We start from the raw sequence: 23,553 nt of genomic DNA on the forward strand, positions 1-23,553 counted from the left end.
TCGTATAAAAAGTCCATCTCCCTCCCTTTTATAATCCCCCTCCAGGTACTGGAAGGCTGCAGTGAGGTCTCCCCAGAGCCTTCTCTTCTCCAGGCTGAACAACCACAGCTCTATCAGCCTGTCAAGAAGTTTATGTAAAGGTAAGTCCCTCAAGTCAGTTCTATTTTCCACTCTACCCCTTTTATTTTGTTATCACTGTCACTGTGTTGATGTTGTAGGGAAAAAAAAAAAAAGAAAAAAAAAGGTTTTTTTAAAAAGAAAAGAAAAAACAAAAGAAAGAAAGGGGGAAAAAAGGCTGTACTGTACATTCCTAGTCTGTTTGGCTGAACAAATAACATGTGAAGCACAACTGTACAGTCTTAGCTGCAGGTGGGAGTAAACCAGCATGGAAAAGGTTCATTCCAAAGGCTTACTTTACAGGTATTACAGATACAGATGGATTGCTCTTCCAGACAATCCAAAGGCTCTAAAACGAGGCTGGGTTTTTCTCTCTCCCCTTTCAGGCTCAGTTTAAAGGCATAGAAAGGCACAAAATTAATTTCTGGGCATAGGGCAGCGATATGGGATACACATCATGAAGTCACCCCAAGACAAGCCTGTTGATCTAAACACAAAGGAGCATCACTATCAGTGTGAAACACACCGAGAATCCGGGGTAGTGGTCACAGCCTAATTACAGAGGGACAGTGGCAGGGAGCTGGCAAAGCCAATCTGCAATGTGATCAGCAAATTTCCATAGCATCAGGGATCCTCCACATTCAGGTTTTCCAAACAATCCTCCAGCAATGTTAAAAATAGAAAATTGCTTTAAAATAATATAGTTAATAATGAAATAAATCATAAAGACTGTTATTCCCTTGCAAATACTGCTAGACATTGCACGGCATGGCAGACAGCAAAGCTGTTTCCAGAAAAGACACAATACAAAATTAAAGGCTCATTAAAGTCTTTCCACTGCAATAATCTTTCATGGAACACATCATGAGCTGTAGCTGGTGTGCATCTCCTACTCCCTTCCCAGAGTGGAACAATCAGCACTGCTCCCTTAGGTCACACAGAGGCTGGCTCAAGGCTTCTTGAAGGTTTAAGCAAAACCAAGTTCTGTGTTGACACAGAACAAGCTTAAAGGAAGTCCCCATCCCATGGCTGTTCATTTTTCATTGCAGTTCTAAATAAGCCTTTTCAATAAATAATAGTATTTAAATAAATTAATTTTAATGTGAATCAAGCTCAATTTGATTAAGGAACACTTATATTCTTCTCAACAATAAAAACTCTGTTATGTTACATTAATCATAATAGTTCTGTAAAGCCAGCTCCTTTCTTTAGGGAGAGAACAGCACTGACAATCTCAGTTAACTAAACCCCAAAACTTAGATTAGACTTCACTTTTCCCATCTCCTTCCCTACTGCTCTTCTGGGCTTGGTCTGTGTTTTGATGTCATCTGCAATAAAAATTTTAGAAAGATCAGTATCAAAGGGCTGCTGTCAGGTGAAATGACCGGAGTCCAGGCTGCAATGGGAGGGATTAATGCTGCAGGACAGGGGGGCCAGGCTGCTTCCTCAGGCACTCAGCTCCAAGGTGTGCAGCTTTTGTACTTCAGCATCTGCTCTGTCCCTCATTACCACAACTTCCTTGAGAAGCTTTGGCTCACTGGCTCTTTGTGCTTGTCTACTGGGACTGTTCTCTCACCCATGCTCTGGGATGGAGAGCTCATATTCCAGGTCCCCAGGCTTCATAAATTCACCTGCTGCTTCTCCAGAGCCTCCTTTTTTAGTTTTCTACTCTGTTATTTCAAAGAGCTCATGAGAATCCTAGTGCTCCAGGATAAAAAGGGGCCTTTTTTCACTTCCAGCACTAAGTGGCAGCCATTCTGGTTACAGGACTTTCAAGCTCTTGTGTGCAGTGGGAAGTGGCACGTGGCTTTTGTAGCGCTCCTCCTAGCTGACACTGTGAAAAACCAAAAAACATTGAAGGGTTTAATTTCTGTCATGAGGACTGGGAAGGGAACCATTTTGAAGAAAAAATATTTATAGACATGTAAGCCTTGGCTATATGTTCATGATATCATCTTTGAAAAAGGAAAGTAGGGTAGATGAGCTTGGAAAACCAACAAGCAAACAGAAGGAATAATAAAAGAAAACATATTCTGCTTAACCGTTGGCAGACTAATTTTACCAAGGTAACTGTGAAATGAAGAGAGGCATGTCCTGCACTGTGTAAGAACAGGCAACAGCCTACTTGCAGGTGGGAGCTTTGAGCAGTTGCTGTTTTCTAGATCTCTCATGGGCTGAGGAGCTTACAGAAAACCCTTGTCAGACCATCCTTAGTGTTACATTGATGTTCTTCCACATTTACAGCAACTTGTCACTAAGTAACACTGTACAATAGACATAATAATTGAACAGTTTGTGTGGTGAACAAATAATCCAACCCCAAACCCAACAGCAACCCAGTTAAGGGCACAAATACTAAGTTAGCCTGTCCTTCCATGCTATTTTACTACCACATTAGATCTGTCAATATATGTCAACACAACTCTACATACAAATACTAACAAAACAGTAAATAATTTTTGTCCAGATTAAAAAATACAAAAAAACCACAACACCCCAAAAAACCCAAACCAAAACAACCCCCCAAAAAGCAACTATGCCCAGTCCCAAGGCTATCCTGACAAGGAGAGGGAAGAGTTAACTGCCTGGGAAGCAAATCTCAGTTTGAAGCGCTTATCCCATCCCAGACCCCCAAGAAATCTGGCTTTTGAGAGCTGAGCTGTGCTGCCTCCTGATCCCTCTGCAAGCCTTTCAGGGAAGACATGGGACACCATCATGTCCTGCCAGGTCACCTTCCCCAGCCTGAACCATTAAGTCCAGCTAATAGCAGAAGATGAGATGTTACACCATGCACAAGGCCTGACACATAATACGCAGTTCACCGAGGTGGAAATCCCTTTACATATCCTTTCCTGAGTCCCAGTTAAGGGCTCTCGCTCACTGTTTGTGGTGACACGTGACAGAAAAAAAGGCTTGAAATCCTTCAATACAAGCTCAGACTGAGATAACAGCAGGCAAACAGAAGAGCACCTGAGGTCTTCTTTTTTCTTTTTTTTTTTCCTTAACTCGTGAATTTGGGGATCTAACTTCTGGTGGCTCTAACTCTGGAGGCAGTGAATGTGTTTACAAGCCCTGGCAGTGTGGGTGGTGGTAGACCCAGGTCACGCCTCAGGCTGCCCTGGCTTTCCATCGACAGGCCTGGTGAGATATCCACTGTATGGCTCCCAAACCTTTGGACACCAGGACATTGTACCGGGAGCTCATTTCAGTGCCACACTGGCGTGGAATAACACAGACAATGAAAAGCAAAAGTGAAGAGGAAGCAAAACAAAATGAAAGACTCCTTGCTTTTCAGGGCAACAGAAGCTCTGCGCTTGCAGCCAGAGGAGCAGGGTTGGCAAAAAGCTTTCTTGTAATGACACTGTCACTGCCTTTCAATTCCTACTATTGCCCTGGGGACTGCGGGGGCATGAGGAGAAGCAAAATACCCACTGACAGTGCTTGTGGTTGCATCCCACGTAGCTCTGTGCTCCCAAGATATGCCAGAGCCTGCCACCACCCAGCACACCTGGGGAAAACCAGTCTGAGCTGTGCCAACTTCTAGGAAGGGCATCAAAGATGACTGTGGGAGATGGTGCCAACAGTAATTTCTCCACCCTGCCCAAATCCACCACACTCCCTACAACAGGGAGAGTAGACTGGAGCCATGGCTGATTGCCCATCAGCTACCCACAGCACCAGCCATGGAACAGGTTTCCCTTCCAAACATCCAATATCCCCTGCTGGAGAGTTGAAACCAAGACCCTGTTCTAAGGGAGTGTGACTGAGGCAACTTGAGCAAACCATCAAAACGTTTCTAAACAAAATGCCAGAGCACAGCTGGGCAGGCAAATGCCACACCTGCAAGGCTGACAGAGCAGCTCAGTGGCTTTCCATCCATGATGCAAGCATAGATGCTGCTGCAATCCCTGTGGATGGAGCCTGTTGTGCTCTCACACTTTCAGGGGCCAGGCTAGGCTCTGTCTCGAGCTGGAATCAATGGCACACAATCTGCTTTGACAAGCTGAGGGAAGAAATGGCTCCTTGGGCAAACTGGCAGATACCCCAGGGGTGTATTGTAGGAAGGCAAACACTCCCCAGCCAGAGCACGCTGTGGCTGTGGCTGATGAGATAGGAAACCTCATCACACACCAGGGCAGAACTGGTCATAAGGAGCAGACTCTTCTGCTGTCTTTCACTACAGGACCTGCTACAGACTGTCCAGAGAGGATGGGCTGGAGTCCTTGAGTTTGGCTGAAACTGGAAGCAGCAAAATCAAGGACATAATGTCTGCAAAAAGACCGTCTTGGAAAGAGGAGGTGGAGTTTCTTGCAGAGAAGCTGTATCATACACTGGAAAAAAGCTCGGGAGAAATGAAACAGAAGCTGGAATGGCTGTCACTGTCACATCATCTACCCCAGCTTTGTCATGGTGCTGCCACTGCCTGTAAGAGGCCACAAGCTCCGCGTTGCGTGAGGCTCTGTCAAGTTTGCCTGGGCTTGTCTTGGCCTGCCAGTAGCTGCTGTAGCTCGTTTTACTGTTACAACAGTTGTCTAATGACCAAGTGAGGGCTACCAACATTGTCTTGGGTTTTGTGCAATTATCTGGTGTTTGGCCTACCCAGTACAAGAGAGATGTGGGCATAGTGAATCCAGCAAATGGCCAGCACAGTGGTAAGATTGGAGCATCTGTCAGATGAGGAGACGCTGGGAGAGCTGGGACTAGTCGATGCATAGAGACACCTCGCAGGGGACATGGAGCTGCGAACTATACAGAGAGGCCATGGAATCTCCGTTCTGGAGATATTCAGCTGGACATGCCATCTGCTTTAGGTGATTCTGCTTTGAGAAGAGAGGTGGATAGATGATCTTCACAGGTGCCTACCTCAGCCATTCTGGCCTTCTGTAATAATAAGAGGCTCTGTGTAGAACAGAGTATCTACAATGACAGTGTTAGAATTAAAATAAATGAATAAATAAATGCACCAGTGTAGACACACAGAGTCACAGATGATACTGCAGGTCCAGGCTATGAGCAACTCACCAATGGCCGAGTTCAGTGTTTTAGGAGTAACAAAGAATAAGTATGCAACACATGTATAACACACCATAAACAGTAAATTGGGACATAATGAGAAACAAGGAACCAGGAAAGAGCAAGGTGTAATTTTTACAAACAGGTGTCCCCAAGACTGAGCGATAAACCATAAATATTACACTCCCTGTGACAAACTCACTTCAAGCCCTCCCCAACTGTGACTTCAGTCATTGACCTTAGGACTCAAAGGGACATTGGAAGGTCAGGCATCAGAAAGTTTACATCACTGAACTACAAATTATTTGAGTACAACCATTAGCATCGTTGTAACTGGACAATTAATACCTGATTGGATTGCTAGAACTTTGGGTGTGACTTCTTTTTGCTGGCCAAGAGTCTAATAAATAGGAGTGAAACAACCTACTCTCACTTGGATGCAACTGAATGGCAAGAGAGATACAGATGACACCCTAATTCTGTTATCCTGAAATCCTTCCACTACTTGAAACAGCCAAGTAGTTCCCCAAATGGTGGGTTCTGGTTCTCCAGTAGAACCAGGGAAAGCAGAAGTGGAGGGATGTTGGGAAAAGAAACCCTATGGAAATTTAAACTATTCATCATCCACACCACCTCAAAAACTGAACTTGGCTCAGAGTCAGCACCTACAAAGAGGTACAGAGCAGCTGTGCTGTCACATAAAATGCATCATGGCATCGTTTAAGGAAGTCTCTATATTGGCAGTTGAAGTTGGAAGATCTGTAGCATGCTCTGCAAGGTTCCAGGGCTTCCCCACTTCAGGGGCAGGTCAGGACAAATTCTAACCACGTTTTGTGTGCTCCACGGCATGAATCAAAGATGTTTGCACTAAAAGCATACAAGTCAGAAGGTTGGGCACATTTTTCACTTCACTAGCCTGTATGTGGTCAGAAGGAATTTTATTTATGCTCCATCCTGAGAAGTCCCCCAAGACTGAAAGTAAAACTAGGCTTTGTTTGGTGGCAGGGAAGGAAGAGGAAAGCCTACTGTGGAGAGCACAAATCTAAACAATCCCAGGCTGCTGCCCTGGCATTCAACACGTGGGGATTTTTTGGCTTTCTGCTCTCCTTTAGGGCAGGTCAGGAGCAGTCCCTCCCCATGCAGGCAGGGTAACTGTGGGCTTGGTGCAGAGCTGGTCTGCGTCACACAGGGGTGAGCGGTATAAGGATTAGCCAAGGGAGAATACCAAAGCCCAGGGCTGCTTTCCTTAGGCCAGCCATGAACTTTCCACCATCTTGCTGAAGGCTTGCTATCAACCCCCCTTTTTAAATACAAGAGATTCATTGTCCTACTTCTGTTTATATCCAAACATCAAGCATTTTACTCCCACTTTTGAAGACCTCTAACATCCCTTCACATTGTAATACACCATTACTTTTGTTTGGCATGTGGCTGAGATTGCCATTGATCCACATTTACCCCCTCCATCATCTCCCACCAGCAGTTTCCTGAGGTCGGCTTGCTCGAGTTATTTGTCTGGGATCTGCAGTTACACTGATGCTCCCAACAAAGTCGGTGTTACACAGACATCATGCTCTGGTCACATCTTTGGTCCCATCTGGCTCTTCCAGGTACATTCGCCCTGGTGGTGAATTATTCCCTAGGCAGCCAGCACTGTGTGCACATGCACACCATGAGGCTGGATTTTAGAAAGCCCTAAATGAGCCAGCCACATCCATCACAAACAGCCCGAGCACAACAAACGATGTGACCGGATTAACTCCATGTGAGCACAGCTGGCAGCAGCACACAACTGAGATCACTGCCCGCGCACTCCACGGCGACAGCGCTTCTGTTCAGGAGCACCCCTGTGTCGGGCAGGGCACAGCTGTGACACAGGGTGCCTGGGCACCCACACACCACCCCAGTGCAGCGCCTGCCTGCAGGGCACCCACACAAGCTTACCTCATGCTCACACTTCAGTGCCAAAAGGCGCACAATATACTCCAAGTGAAATAGGATCTTTTAATATCACATATCCAAACAAAAAGTTCTCATTTCAAAATGCAAAATAGGTCCTTTGAAGATCAGCTGCTCCCAGGCTGTGTGAGCAGGGCAGGGCACAGCTGACTGGCACAACTGTCGAGGTCAGACCTCGTTTCTTTGGTAAGATACATGCCGGGAACAACGCGAATGCAGAGTTGTACCAAAAGAGTCCATTTAGAAGACTAATTATTACTCTACATCCCGTATTAGAGATTTGCATTTTAAAACAGTCATATACATTAAATAGCTCTCTGACGTCTAAATAGCAAACATTTGAAGTAGCACATATTCCGCTACCCCCCCCATTTTAAGAACAAGCAACACATGTGGGAGAGAAGGGAAACATTAAAAACAGGCTGTCTGTCTCACACAGTTTATTTAACAATAGGTAATAAGAAATCAATTTTAACAGTCTATACAGTGATCGAAAGTTCTTATTTATAAGTAACCAACTTTAATTGCATGATATACAACATTTGAGGGTTTTTTGCTTTCTATTTTCAAGTTTTACAGAAAGTGGAAGAGGGTGGGAAAGGGGCACGGGAGAGAGAAAGCAAGCATAAAGAAGAAACCCCAGGGACTTTTTCTCAGGTTGAAATAATCCCGTTGGAATTGTTTCTTACCCTCTTTTTTATGTTTTTTTTTTTCCTTTGTTAGATGTAAAAATAACGAAAAAAATTCTTTCAAGAAAACAGAAACCACAATATATATACTACATCCATTTGGCAGCTGCCCCTGTGTATTTGCAAAAATGTTGTCTTCTCTCTACATGTACAAATTACTTTAATACTTGAAGTTTTTTTAAGCTCAGACTCTTGTATAGAAAATTCTTGGAGGACAAAAGTAGACTTCAGGAGGGGACTGAGTTATTTAATATTTTTACATTTTCAAAGAATTGACATATTTCCAACCAAAGAGGAAAAGATTGGTATTTATTTTTATATATATATATTTATATATGTAATGTATTCTTAAAGCAACATTAACCCCTTTTGTCCTCCGGTTTTAGGAAAAGGTTCTCCTGTGTTTTTCTGTTGTTCTGTTTTTTGTGGTGGTTTTTTTGCAGTGACATGAAGAAAAACCAGAATAGGGAAAATGTTTACCATCTGCCTCAGTAAATAATAACTATCAATATTACATATTTTCATTAATTTAAAAAAAAATAAAACCTATTGGAGGCATGAGCAGGGTATCCTTTGGTGAACAACCAAAAGACCACCTTCCTCCCCCGACCTCCCGAACGCACACGAGAAAAAAAACAAAAGCCGAGAAAAAGGACTGGTTATGATTCCAGCCATAACAAAAATATATTCTTTGTACTCTACTGTCCCTCAGGTTCGTTGTTGGTTTGTTTTTAAAACCACAAACTAGTGCTGCAGAGTTCAGATGTGTTCCAGGGAAAAATGTCGTTTTAGCTAAGAAAGATTCAAAAAAATTTGTCTTCAGTACAAAAAGTCTTGCGAAAATAAGTTTTTTTTAATTTTCTTTGTTTTTTTTAGTTTTTTTTTTTTTGCTCCCAAAATGCTACAACGTGTCTAGTGTATGTCTAGTGTACTCTGTGAAAGGTTTGAATTCAAGTCTGAGTTCTCAGAGCTGAGCCCCAGTTCCGTGGCGCTTGTACCATGGAGGCCTGCCATGCCGGGATTGCTAGCAAGCTGGGAAAGCATTGCACTCTGGTCCGGGCTGGCAAAGTGCCCTTGATCCATGGGGTTAGCCTGGGCAGCTACCAGTCCTGGATGTGGGGAGCTGGTCTGCGGGGAGACGTGGTGTGGAGAAGGCTGAGGCTGCATCCGAGGGGATGGGCTGGAATGAGGGGGCTGGGACTGGGGCCGCGGTGAGGGTACAGGCTGCGGAGAACGCACTTGATTGGTGAGCGATGAAGGGAGCTGCTGGCCCTGGAGGTGCGGGGACTGGGCCTGATTGGGGAGCATGTGCTGCTGGGGGCTCATAGGATTGGGCTGAGCTGGGGACCCCATCTGCTGCTGAAGCAGCCTTTGCTGGAAAGCCTGTTGCAAACTGGCTCCTGTCTCTGCACTCATGGCCTGTGGAAGCTGGCTTATTTGTCCCATGTTTCCTTGCTGCATCTGCTGCATGTGATGCTGCATTCGCTGCTGCTGCGGCTGGGGATACCCGACGCCCTGGGGCTGCTGAAACTGGTTGTGGTTGGCCATCCCTGGCCCCAGTGCCGGTCCCGCTCCCTGCTGCTGCTGCTGGTGGCGCTGCTGCTCCATCATCTGGTGCCGTCTCATCAGGAGATCTCGGAACTGGGGAGCCATCCCCGAGTGATTCATATTCATCTGCTGCGCCTGAGGATTCATCCCAGCCATGGCCTGCTGCGGCTGCTGCTGTGGCTGCTGCTGGGGCATGCTGGGCCTCTGCACTCCTGCTTGCATGGGGTTCATGTTCTGCATGGCTGGGTTGGGGTGCACTCCTCCTTGCTGCCCTTGCATGGCCTGCTGCGGCTGGAGCCCTGGCTGCCCCTGCGGGATGCCAGGCTGTCCCGCCATGCCCTGCGGGTTCTGGGACCCCGCATACTTGGCCGCCCGCTGCTTGATGAAAGCGGCCAGCAGCTGAGGGTTAGAGTGAAGGATGTTAAGCACCTGCTGCTGCTGCATGGGTGAGCTGGGAGACCTGAGAGTCCGCAATAGGTTTTGTAAGGCCGCCTGGGGCAGAGGTGGTTGTTTGGGCTGAGCAGTGCCAGGTACCTGACCCATCCCTGGCTGAGGGGCCATGTTCATCGGCTGACCCGGCTGAGCTACTGACATCATAGATGGCCTCTGCATTCCTGGCTGCAGCTGAGCTTGGGGTAAGGCCCCCTGCACCCATGGTGGCTGCTGCTGAATTCCTGCTGGCCCCATTCCTTGATCTATATGGCCACCAGGACCTCTGCCTATCTGTGGAGGGTTCATTCCCATCGGTGGCATCTGGGGCATCTGGTGCTGAATTGGCCTTTGGAAGATCTGAACCTGTGCCATCTGGCGCTGGGTCTCTGCTGCCCGCTGGATCTGCATGGCCATTTCCACTGCTGCCGGAGGAGGACCCTGAACTGGCGGCTGCGGTGGCTGAGGTGGGGTTGGAGGCGTCACCTGGCCACCTGCCTTGCCCTGGGACACAGCGCTGGGGGGCTGAGTTCTTGGCATGGTGTAAGGTGGCATGCTGTTGGGAGGTGCAGGCTGAGGCTGCGACACAGGCTGAGGCGGAGGCTGGGGTTGTGGGGTTTGTGGTGTCGGGGGCTGCTGGCCCGTTGGAGTCGTCGGGGTAGCCGGCGTGGGCGAGGGCAATCCTTGCTGCTGGCCCGCCACACCCGTGCGCTGCATGCTCGCCATCCTCCTTCGGAGCATCTGCGCCTGCTGCAGGCGGTGCTGGAGCTGTTGCTGACGGAGCTTGTGTTTGATGTTGAGGCAGAAGGGCACGGGGCACTTGTTCTCCTGGCAGTGCTTTGCGTGGTAGCAGCAGAGAGCAATGAGTTGCTTGCAGATGGGGCACCCTCCATTGGTCTTGCGTTTGCAGCCTTTGGTGTGTTGGACAACCCGTTTCATCTTCTGACAGGACGGCAGCGAGCAGTTGGCGTTGCGACACTGGCAGGCGTGGACCAGAGACTGGATACAGCGCTGGATGCTCAGGCGGCGGGAATCGCCGGGGCTCTGCGTGGTGGTGGTCTGCTGGTTGTTGCTCTCATCATCTAGACCAAGGCCTAATTTTTCCATCTTGTGGTCATGGTTTTTAGTGTTATAGCAGGTGATGCACAGGTCATAATCCTGAAGAGACAACAAAGGATGAGTTATCAGTGTTCCTGAAACTCCATACAATAAATGAATAAATGTCATGCCACCTCAACAAATTACTCCCAGTCTGTTCCAGGCAAATTGTTGCTCTAGGGAAAAATTCAATCTTTCATGCCATGTTGAGGTAATTGAGAAGGAATAAATCCAAACTATAGCCAGGGAAAGTGTGTGGGTGTAAGGGTGTCTGAAAGCTACACAAATATATAAACCTTGAAAAACAAGTTGGCTCTGAGCTAGTAAGTCACACATTATTCAGCTGGGCCAGAAAAATCCCTTTCTTTCCCAACAGGAAAGTAGAAGAAATAGGCAGGGGACAAACAGCTGCTCATCTGCTTCTGCTTCAAAAGAAGAGGGCAGGAGTGGCAGAACAGGTACCAGCTTTCAAAAAAGAATGAAAGCTGCATTTTCAGTTTGCAGATGCAAGTTAAACAACAGAGAGTGCTGAAAGAAGAACAGAACATGTTCTGTGAAAGCAACAGCACGTGAGTTTGGGCTCAATAATTGATCTTTAAGAAAAAGACCTAAGTTCTCAGGATGCATTAAACCATAGGAAATTTAGAATTTACTTTCTAGTATATACTAAGAAGGTAAAAGCACACATGTCTATGTGTGTGCATATATAAAAATATATATATACACACACATAACCAGAGCAAAGTGAAGCATCAAATTGTAATTAGGATCAAATCTGAGTCAGTCATTCCCTTCCAGCAGGCTAGAAAACTAAGTTACAAGAAGCCAGATACAATGACAATCCACCTTCTGGAGAGCATTGAATGAAACCCCTGAACTTGATCTTCAAACACACTGGTTTTGCAAACACTTCTGAGGACAAATGCTCTTTGCAGCATTCTACAGAAACACAACAGAGAAGTGAAGGAATCGCCCCAGTATTGGGATCTGACTTGCAGCACAGCAAAATCTCTGTGCCAGTAAACCAACAGAGAGCCCTCTTTACAGAAATACTGCAGCCCCACACTTCTGACTCTGGAAGAAAAAATTATGCATTGCTCTTCAGAAAAACCAGCTGATCCTACCATTCCAGCTCAAGCCATTGCTACAGTTCCCAGCTTCTTAGGCAGCAGTACCTTAAATGAACTACAGAAAACACAACTCCATTTCAGCTTTCCACAAGGCAAAAATCACACCAAGCAGTACAGTAAATAGAACCGCTTGTTATGGAAAACGTTTTCCCTCCTTTCTGAACTGCCAGCAGATGAGCTGCACAGATCTTTTTCCATCAGTTAATAATGAGAATTCAGGTAAAGAGCACTCTGGGCATAAAGATACAGGGACAGAAGCAAGGAAAACTTCACCAAACATACCTCACAGACAGTGCAATGCCATCTGGTCTCCACATGATGCTTGCACTCATTGCAGGTGTAAACAAAGCGATCTTGGCTCTGGGTATGCAGTTCCACCAGCATGCACATGGTTGACCACTGAGCCCTTCGTAGTGAGGAGAACTCCAGGTGCTTGTCTCTAGCAAGGGTTAGGAAAGCATCACGCCCATCCATCAGGTCACACGGAATGAGTGGGTCAGGCTCAATGATGGGGGGCAGGGAGTTGGCTGCAGGGCCAGCAATGAGACGGATGACAAAGAAGACCTGAAAAATAAAAAGGCTTAATATGGCAGCACTGATCAAGATGTTTTGGTCACCAACCCTCATTACAGAGTGTACAGTTCCAGGATCAGCTAACACTTGAACGACTGGCTGCCAGGTGGTGTGCTTGTGGGGCCCAGGAAATCTCAGACCTCTGAGTGCCCTGCAGGTTCACTTTCTTCTGAAGAAATAGGTAAGGGGCACTGGACCAAACAGTAACAGTAGAACTGCTCTGGCAATCTAGACTGTTAGGAAGTTCTGCACGAGCACAGCTGCATTTATTCCTGCTGCCCTTGCAGCAAAGAGCACCCAGACTTACTGGTACTGGTCTTTCTGGGTGAGCCACTCAATTCTCCAGCCAAACCTGTATAATTTGCAGGGCATGACTCTGTCTGAAGTATCAAAGCTTTGTACACCTCTTTATTGAGGTAAAAAACATTTCTCATTCAATCAACTCTTACCTCCTTGTGCTTCTCCATAGTGGCATACAGCTTCTGGGAGAGGTCATTGGACACATTGGGCATGCCAGGCTTCTTCTTATTGCCACGACTCAAGCTGCTCTTGTTTTTACTTGTCTTCTTGTTGTTCTTCTTTTTGGCATTTTTGCTGTCTCCCTTGCTCACCTAGCAATTTTAAAGATATTTTATGTCAGGTATCTAAGCAACACCACATCACCATTTTATTATTTTTACATATTCTATAACTGCAGGACAAAACACATTTCACAAGAATTTACTCCAAAGATACATACTAGAGTCCCCAGGAACATTAAATTAATTCCATTAGAATTATGCCGAAAGATATCAAGATCAGCAATACATATATCTAAAAATATTAGAAGCACAGATGCTCAGGAGGTACAGGCAAAACATTATATAATGAAACTTGTTTGTCTGCTACAGCTACATGGTGAAGAACCTCTTGGACAATCACAAAGGGGTTTAGTAGATGAATTCTCAATGCAATTCAAAAATAAAAATAACTGAAAACTGCAATTGATACAGCACTGAGCAAAGGTAAGAAAGACTTAAACCACCTAGATTTAGTTTGCTACAGCTCTGACAGATTTATTTTTAACAGACGGCGTTAAACTGATTTTGGTACGAGGCTGTTGTTCTGAGTCCAAAAGGCATTAGTAGTGCAACTCCTAGCATGCACCTGCCTCCTGTCATACCCTGCAACAGTCAAAACAGGTCAGCTTAATTTCAGCTATATTCTGTTAGCAATGAACAGTTTATTCCTTGCTGGGCTGCTCAGAGAGCACCTCAAAACACCACAGCAGAAGATGATCAAGGATCAAAGTAATTGCTGGCTAAACAAGCATTTTTCCTAAGCTTAAAATAACTTTGTCAGAATGGAAATCCCCAGTGAACATGAATGACTATCACATCACTTGACAGTACAGTTTATTATTGCTTCTTCTTCAAGAGTGAAACACAGGATCGATAAAGAGTAAAAACTATTTATAATAATAATAAAGTTAAATAGTAATGTACTGCAAGCTTGCCCTACCACAGGATTTTGGGGCCAAACTGCTGTGAAGGCTTGACTAAATATTGACCAACCTCACACACAGAGCTAAATGATCCTTCACAAGTGGTTTCTGGTATATTAGGGAGATGAGGACCTTTAAGCTATACCATGTAGAAAGCAAACAATACCTTCCTAAGAAGGATGTTACTTAATGCAAATTTGGTATCATGTTGCCTGATTTCCTGCACTTTGTTTAATCAAAGTCCTTGAAAGAAGGTATTGCAAAGAACACAGGAGAATCACAATTTTTAATTGTAATGTTAACTTTTTCTGATCCAAAGATCTTCCAGCAAAAAAATTCTACCCCCCCCCCCCCAAAAAAAATCTAGTATCTGATAACGTGACAAAGCAGCAGTGTTTAAACAGAGTTAACTAACAAGTACTACTGCATGAGCAAAACTACTAAACTTACCTTGGACTCACCACCTCTCCCATAAAAGCTCAGAACATCCAAGGATAGGCAGATGCATAAATTCTGCATCTGTTCAGTTCTACATTCTCAAAAAAAATTGCACAAGACACCAGCAAGAAATTTCTCTAATTTAAAGTAGCCCAACAACAGTTCAGCAGTAGTTTGTGCTTCAGATCCTCTATGTCTTAAAGCTACTAAACAAACCTATTGAGAGTCAAGTACTAACTCACAGATTTCCATTACTTTCTCAGAACATTCTGCTAAGATTGGTGTTATAACCCAAGTTCAAAAGAAAAGAGTGAGCCACTATTTAAAAGCTAATGCTTAAGGAAAAAACTTCCAAATCAGGCTGAGGTGGCAACATGATCATTGATAACAATTGGATTTCAGCAATAAAATATTCATCTAGCAGCTGTTTCAACAAAATTGCCTTTGGCAATTAGATATTTTATAGCCATATGAACACCCACTGTTCATCCAAATGTAGCTTAGTGGTATTTTAGCAACTCTAATTTATAAACTGTAAAATTGAAATTTATATTAGAGTGAAAAGTGAAAAAGCCAGATAACCAGAGTGCCTTACCCCCCTCCTTTTTTTTAATAATTAGCCATATATAATCAGAACTTTTACATTAGATCATAAAATAGCAAAAGCATCCTTACATCTGTGCTCTCATTACTAGTGTTTTCTTCTCTCTTTCGTTCTTCTTCCTCTTGCTCTAGCTCCTTAATGCTCTCCTCTAGAACATTAGGCCAGAAGTCCCCTTCAAAGTAAGGGAGCTCCTTTGCACTTGTTAGACGATCTTCTGTTGCCTGCTTAAATATATCCTAAAAGAGTGCAAAACCACATTTGGTTATCAGTATTGCAAGTCACATAATGAAAGGCAACGTTCTCAATGAGTGACAAGAAAAGGCATCAGCAGACTAAACAAAGGAAAGCTTAATATTTCAATTCATTTTACAAGAGCACATTCTAAGTGCATCTGTTACAGTTTGTCAAATACATTTCAAATATTCCCACTCAGAAGAAATAAATCATTACTGTGTCCTCGATTTCAATGAGCCTTCTTACCAATTGAGACAATATAATCACCGTAATCTTGACACTACCTTAAGTCCTGATAATTCAAAAAAATTTACATATTTCTAACTGCATCAGCATCCTAACCCTGCAATTCTATCTAACACAAGAAGATTGAAGATTCCATATATTTTCTTTTGCTCTTTTACAGTATTCCTCAAGAATTTAGTTTGTTCTAAGGGACCGTTTCAAGTTTCTTGCTAGAACAATTTCAGAAGCTACATGTTTTGAAGAGAGTATGTTTTAACTCAACTTTTGGTGTTCAATTCACTTAAAACTAATGCAGTAAACACCAAGAATCAGGCACAATGCATAAGGGCAAGGAAGAAATCAAGACAAGATTGGTCAAGCTTCCCCAAGCATACACTTAACACACCTTGTAATCATGGACGATGCGCTCTGACACAGACTTGTCCAGCATCTTTTTGTACCACTCTTGCAGTCGCTTGGGTTTGGGTATCTTTTGGTCAGGAGGATGGCAGTGGAAGATGTAGTCATCTCCTTCACTGGGCGGGCACGCCCAGATATGTCCAGTAGTATACCTGGAGTGGTCAAACAAAACCGGGACATGTGGGCACTGACAATGGACGCTCGCGCGCTCTCCTCTCTGACACCAGGTGGCGCCACCACCGAGCTGGCAGCTGTTCCCGGACTCAACATTTCCAGCTTTTCACTAATTTTCTAAAATCCAACGCTATATATGGAGCACTTATATGTAAAGTGTGCACATTTTACAGCCTACATAAAAAACAAAGCCTGATACAAACCTGCAATTGCCATCTCCCAATTAACTAACGGGAGAAAGATGGAGTCTAGGTATTTCAGTAGTGAAAGCTTGAGACAGAGCAATAATTCTTTATCTGGCAACATTTAAAAAACAGATTTACTTAAAGACAGAACTCACTTTTCTATTGTAAATCCCCTGGGTTTTGAGAATCAGTTTGAAAAAGTTTTAGAATTATATTTGGGAATAAACAGGCACTGCCAACCTATGCTTTTGGGTGCACAATCTAGGGTACTAGTAAGATAGATGACAGCCAAATAGTAGCAGCTGCAGAGAATATAACACCAAAGATCACTTCTTCATCCTCAGTTCTTCTCTATTAGTTTTTGAAGAGAACTCCAGTAGGAGGAATAATCAGAGAAAAATAACCATCTTTGCCCTGTTGAGAAACAGCTCTGCAGAACCCTCCCCAAGCCCTGGGAGCTGCAGCCAGTTGTCATTCCTTCTGCCTGAGAATGGAGAGATGATATTACGTGACCAAGACTGTTTTCCCAAAATGAGAACAGGATGTTACCCATTAGCACAGAAAATAGTATTAAGCTGAGGCTTGAGTTTTATGCAGCAATTGTACAGACTCACAGATTAGAAGATAGACAATAAAGCAGAAAGAACCCTAATGTATGCTTTTGAAGTAGTAAAGAACACACCACCTCACTGAGGTACTGAAGATAGTACCACTTACCTCCATTTCAACTCTCTTTTCTCATCAACTGCTTTAAACATAGTCCCTAATAATGTCTCCACAAATAACTCCACCAACCTACACTAGGCACCTTGACAGTAGAGTGATGTTTACTTCACTGGCCTTTCTACTTCAGTAATCATGGTAATTTAATTTCCACCTTTCTTGTTACTGCAGTTGTTCTGTGTTCTTCTGTGCTGTCCAAGTATATTTTCCTCTTTCTTTCCTAACTCTTCCGTTTCTCACAATTTCAGCTACTCAAGATTTCTTAGTGGCCTTATACAACTGTTACAGAGCTAATCAGTACAGACAAAATACACTTAACTTTCTCCTTATAAACAAGGGCAAGAACTTACTTGCTAGCCCAAAGGAATGACCTAATTAAAACCATGGCATTACACATTTTATGGACTGGAGAACAGACTCACTTTTTCTACTAAGACTTAAGAAAGTTTCACATAAGTTTGGAAACCTAAAAATGTCTGAAGCAGAGGCCTCCCCTGAAAAGCCTGCAATCCCTTTTTCTCTTCTTTTCAACTGTACACAGTTGTTGTCAAATTATCACAGGTGGATACTTACGCACCATATTCTGTACCATAGGATGTAGTAATTTAATTTGCAACAAGAACTACTCAGCACAATGCAGCACAGAAGAAAATGTTATAAGATACTTACCCTAGTTTCTTAACATATTCTAGATATCCAATTAGTATTTCATGATAGACAGCAGTCCTCAAGCATTTAGGGCGGAAGAAATGAACACTGTCAAGGTAAGATATATACACTCGCCTAAAAAAAAAGTGTGAAAAAGAGCAGAGATCTAAAGTTTATTCATGTTATTTTATATATCTGAAGCATCCATTACAACAGCAATCTGCAAAGTCTCTGATACTACCTCTAGAAACTTAGCCTTCTTTTGATATCCTAGCCTCATCTCCCTAAAACTATCCAACCCCTTCCTTGAGAACACAGATAAGTGATCCTTAAGGCAACACTGTCTGCCAGCCAGCATCCCCAGTAAGAAGCAACTCTAACATTACAGAAGCTGCTTTGTTTCTAGAACCTAACAGCACTAAGGGTCTCACATAAGCAACAGAGAAGCTCTATACAGAACTACAGGAGGTTCATCCAAACAAGAGAGTGCCAAAACACAATAGACTTTCATGGAGTTCCTCACCTTTGATTGGGTGGAGGGCAGTCCGAGCCATACTCCTGCACATGCATCCCAAAGAAGCACAAGTCTACACCATCAATCTCCTCAAAGGCAAAAAGCGCTTTTGTTCGGTAAGGGAAAGACTCTGCCATCTCTCCACTGTCTACAAACCTGCAGACCAGAGGGTGAAGGGGAGTATCAAATATATGCACATATCGGAGACTGTGTTACCAGGTGAAGCCAACAAAGATGAGGGCTACTGTAAGTGTAATTTTAGTGCAATTTGAAAGGTAAATATTTATAGACTACTCAAATATAAGACACCCACTTTTTACTGTGAAAAAGACACTCATCACAAAAAATTATTAAGCTGCAGGAACCCCTGTTTGTCAAGAACTGGCTGGTGATGAGGTTTTGAATACAACAGTCTTTTGTGACTGGATATTAGAAAAAAATTTCTTCACAAAAAGGACTGTCAAGCATTGAAACAGGCTGCCCAGGGAAGCGTTTGAGTCACCATCCCTGGAGGTATTTAGAAGATGTGTAGATGTGGCACTTGGAGATATGGTTTAGCAGTGGCCTTAGCAGTGCTAGGGTAACAGCTGGACTCAAGCTTAGAGCCACCTTCCAACCTAAATTATTCTATTTAATCAAAGTGTATCATGTGAGTACAAACAGCTCCCATGTTCCCCAAAAGAAAGCAAAATTAGAAATGAACATACCTTGCTTTCATTCCCGGTTTTACTTCAACAGTTTTGTCAGATGCGTGTACCACCCTAACTGTGACCTCTCCCGCCTCAGGGTGATTCTGTCGTCTTAGGAAATCATTGACTCTGTTCTCCAGGAAGGTACCAAGTCTTGTAGCTGGTAACCCTGCAGGAGGAAAATACAGCTCTAAACATATACAAAACTGAACTGTTCATATGTGATTTCTCTACTCAGATGTTAGATGAAAATGATTCTTAACACATGCAGTATGTTAGCATAAATTAAAGCTTTATCTTTAAACCCTAACACTTCTAGATAGGGTGAGCTGCCTTTCCCCTGCAGGCACATTTATGGCTTATACATTATTTAAATGAATAAAGAATCTGTATTTCAACCCAATTTCTATCTCGTCTTAAAAGTCAACCACAATTACGGTTTCTCCTGAAAAGCAGAACTTCTGATGTAACAGGGCCTGCCTCAACACTGACCATTACTTCTGGTAGAGTTACAGATCCACCAATCAGCTTTTCATTTTTCCAATTTGACATCTTTCGGTTAAGCACTGCTCTACTACGTTAACTATGCTTTCAGGTTGCTATAAACAAAAACCGATAGAAATGGTAAAAGAACCATTGTATTCCTCCTGTGTTCTTAGCGACTCTAGGGAGTTTTGATTCTGGAGATTTTGAAAAAAGACTCAGATGCTGAAGCCATTCATTGAATAGTTTGCTGAATTTTGATGCTATTGGTTGGCCGGAATTTTTAAAATTTCAGTAGAAACATAAATCCTCATTATTTCTAAGAAGTACACCATTCTAAGAAGTTTCTGAAAGACTTATTTCGTCTACAGAACAGATGGACAATGACTACACAAATTTCCTCCTACGCTGCCTTCAAATCAGCTGTCTTGATCAAGAAGAAATGTCTCTAGAGTTCTGTCACCAGGTGATATAACCTTTATCTCCATCAAAGCTTTTAAGAGCAGCAATAGTCACAGTGACCTGAACATGTTATATCATAAATTTAAGTCAGACTGCAGTCACACATCAACTATTTCCCAATGCTATTGATACTGCAATTGAGATAAAAGGATGTGTACCTTGCAGTAGAAGTGCTCTAAAACAGTATGTTAGCCCTCTAAAACAGACTATTAGCTAACACCACCACCTGTGAATGCAAACATTCTGAACACCACAGACCTGACGGTCAAAACTGACCCAAAGTATCCTCCTTCAGCTCCAAAAAACCTAAATGCAACACAAGCATAAAAGCCACTTCTTCCCCATTCTTAACATATTATTTAAATTTGCTTGTGCAAGTGTCAGACTCTTACTTTTAGCAGAGAATTTGTTTTCTTTCCTGGTTCGTCCCGTTTTCTTTAGGCAGCCATCACAGACAAAGCTGAAGCAAACAAGAGAGAACATGAAGTCATCCCAAGTCAGACCATCAAGTTCTCTAGCATCTTACCATTAGAAGCAAAATCTTTCACCAGATCTTATCTGGAAAATACCTTAACTGAAATTTGAAATAAAAGCACAAAGAACAGCCCAAATGTTTCAAAGCTGCAGAGGAGGATCTAAGCTCCAGGTGCTGCATCTCCTATCAGTCACCCACATCACCACCCGAAAGCCCAGGGAAGTCTCCAGTGGCAGGTCTGACAATATCAGCTCAAAGTGTTCTTGGAGCAAATAGGCTCAAACTGCTGTCTCTGATGAAGGTAAGACACTGCAACACCAAGCAAAAGGCTGATTTTTTTTTCTAAATGCCCAAATACACTGTAGATTGAAATGATTCTGTGATTCTTCCACACTTACAGGACATCCACTCTCTTCTGCAGCAATGTGGATAGGACAACAGAATGCTAGAACTCACAGCTTTTTTGACAATAAATGAGACATTTAAGCTCTTATAAAACTTTACCAACATACAATTTATCATCCTTTTAAAAGTTTTTAAATCAATCAGAAGAAAACCCAGTATGCTGATCAAGAACCGTCAAGTATCTAAAGAAAACTATATTGGTTTTTAAATTTAATCTGATCGCTGAGGTCAAAAAAGTTGATTTACCTGTTAAACCCTTCAGTTGTTACAAAATTTTTTGAAGATGACAAAGCAGTATGATTTGTACAGAAAACAGGTCAGTCTGAAACTGTTACCAGAACTAAAAATGTCTTTTCATGAAGGGCTAGCATCTCTAAACATAAAATGCTGAAATGCTCTCTTCCACACAAAGAAGCACTGGAAACATTAAAGATTAGAAAACTTCCCACACAACACTGTAAGATATACTGTCTAAATTTGATGTTACCCTATAGATTGTGTAAAATTTTCGGGGAATGTAACTTCTTCCATTAAACAGTCTTTTAAATATAACCAATATAAGGAATTTTATGCATGAGCTCTACCACATAGTATATTTACTATCTACTTAATAAGGAGAAATTCCTCACCCAGAAGGCCAGATTATCTCATTATGAAGAACACAAATCTGGTGCATTTTTCTTCCACACTCTATACATTCAACAAATCTGTAGAAGGCAGAAAAAAAGCAAAGGGAAGCAAAGGTTAGTAGTATCATTACTTGTTTGTATATTTTGTAACATTTTATTAGAGCACTTCTAGCATTTAGGCTTTTGAGTCTATTTAACATAGAGGGCATATCTATGCTGAGAACAGCCTTCAGAACAAATTAAGAACCTGCCAGCTCAAGTCAGGCAGACTATGCAGGGACACATTATTATTATTATTACCATTTGTTTGTCTTACCACCATCCACTCATTTTTTTCAAGTGAAGCCCTTTTAAGGGTAAAATCTGTAAACTGCTTGTTGCCATAAAGAGTAGAGGAAAATGGATTCACATGTTAGAAAGGAAGAACCAGGTGAAATACTTGGCTGTTAGTTACCCAACTATGCTTGAACCCTGGGGTATATTACAAATAGGCTACAGAAAGGTGGGAAGGAAGAACACAGAAGCAAGTATCTAAGTCACTTTCAGAGGATTAGCAGAGATTTAAGCACAAGTCATATGGTCTAGTTCCCAGATGTTGGTGAATATAATTCTCCAAAATACCTAAGGTTGCTTCAGATATTGGGACAATCTGACTCCTTTTGAACATGCCTGTCTAAAAGTTTGAGACTTTGAATGAGTAGTTGTAATCTGTGTAGAGCATGTGGTATCAGACTAAGGCTTATATCCTATCTTCATTTTAACAAAGGGAAAGAAAAATTATGAATCAAGCTACTGTTCTCCCCTTCCCACAGCCCTTGTAAAACAGAAGAACTGGCTGACCCTTGTGCCTTTAGAAGGATGGAGTGGGAATAATAAACACCCTTTTTGCTCATTCATTTGAGAATGAAGATAATGTTTGCAGAGTAGCAGCACAGGTGTATGATGCAGGACCATGTAAAGCTGTTTCAAAAATATCAAGAAAGGCAGCTGAGTCACCATCATCTTAATGTTACTGAATGACTACAGTTCTGCTTTCAGAAAAGTACAGAAGAACTGGCTGATTCAAAATATAACAACTTTTCCTTCTATTACAGCTGCCTGTAAAATGCAGCAACTAGAAAAGCCAACAGCACTAAGAGCTACTGCCAAATGACTCAAATTAGTTCTGAGACTTAGCATTTGCCACACCAAAGCAGAGCTATCTGCATTCATCCTTCTGTTGAATCCGCATGCAAGACAACAAAATGGAGTGATTTCAGGCCATACATCCAGTTTTACATATTTCTCAAGCACAGCCATGGTGGTTTGGGTTCTCAGCACAGAATGCCACATCTGCTGACTACTGAGCAGCCTCTACATACTAACAGAGTTCCATGAAATTGGAAAACACTGAAAGACAAAGCCCATGGTGGATGAATAACACATATCTTACAAAGTAATTATAACAGAATGAGGATAATTCAAAGAGTGACAGCAATACTTACAGTTCAGGATCCAGTGTATCATTTTTCCTTTTTGAAAATTGTTCTTTGTTTATCGTGCTATGGAGAAACAGGCAATAAAACTCAGTTTTAACACAAGACAACAAACATTCATGCCATACCACACCTATCCACAAACCAAGACAAAACTTACAAGCAGATTTTTTAAACACTCACTGGCACTACAAGGAAAGTAATTATATTTACACAGGGACAGGCAACTGAAGTATACACCACTCCACTTTGTCTGTGAAAAACATTATTTTTCTCTTGTAGAGAGCAACATTGTTCCCTTATTCAGTTTTACTACAGGATAAATATTAAAGCTTGCTGATAATTCAAGTTTTGGATAGGTCTGATCAGTATTTAACAGTGAAAAGACTACTTGATATGCCTCTCATATTCTGCAGGCAGAGAATTCCAGTTATCTTTGATTACTGAGAAAGGTAGGTTATCTTTTTTCAGATTCCCCTATCCCTCCTCCTACATCAACTTCCAAGGATAAATTTCAGCTTCCAAACCCTGCAACCCCAGCCCAGCCACTACAACACATTATCTTTACCTTCCCTACATCATTTTCAAGGCCTAAAATCCCATCTTTTTGACAGTGAGGTCCCAAGTATATTTTAAATGAGCTGGTTCAGAACATACAAGAATACTCAAATGTATGAGAATTTACCCCAAAGAGTGTTCTGCATAACATGAGAAGATCAGTATGTCCCTCT

At 42.8% G+C, this 23,553-nt stretch overlaps 1 protein-coding gene across 2 annotated transcripts in view; it reads right to left on the minus strand.

The window, feature by feature from the left end:
• Positions 1–7,120: 7,120 nt before the first annotated feature.
• EP300 (E1A binding protein p300) overlaps positions 7,121–23,553 on the minus strand; it is a 60,776-nt gene continuing 44,343 nt past the window's right edge. For both annotated transcript variants that reach the window (XM_069002703.1, XM_069002702.1), the window contains exons 21-31: positions 22,832–22,888; positions 21,348–21,425; positions 20,231–20,298; positions 18,912–19,062; positions 18,214–18,360; positions 17,712–17,825; positions 15,947–16,112; positions 15,153–15,317; positions 13,006–13,167; positions 12,266–12,547; positions 7,121–10,913 (exon numbers count right to left, since the gene is read on the minus strand). In XM_069002703.1, coding sequence (XP_068858804.1) covers positions 8,691–10,913; positions 12,266–12,547; positions 13,006–13,167; positions 15,153–15,317; positions 15,947–16,112; positions 17,712–17,825; positions 18,214–18,360; positions 18,912–19,062; positions 20,231–20,298; positions 21,348–21,425; positions 22,832–22,888 — 3,613 coding nt within the window. In that variant the 3' untranslated portion in view covers positions 7,121–8,690. The remainder of the gene's footprint in view (positions 10,914–12,265; positions 12,548–13,005; positions 13,168–15,152; positions 15,318–15,946; positions 16,113–17,711; positions 17,826–18,213; positions 18,361–18,911; positions 19,063–20,230; positions 20,299–21,347; positions 21,426–22,831; positions 22,889–23,553) is intronic.

The sequence above is a fragment of the Aphelocoma coerulescens genome, chromosome 1A, assembly GCF_041296385.1.
Source record: "Aphelocoma coerulescens isolate FSJ_1873_10779 chromosome 1A, UR_Acoe_1.0, whole genome shotgun sequence".
In the NCBI taxonomy this organism is placed as follows: Eukaryota; Metazoa; Chordata; class Aves; order Passeriformes; family Corvidae; genus Aphelocoma; species Aphelocoma coerulescens.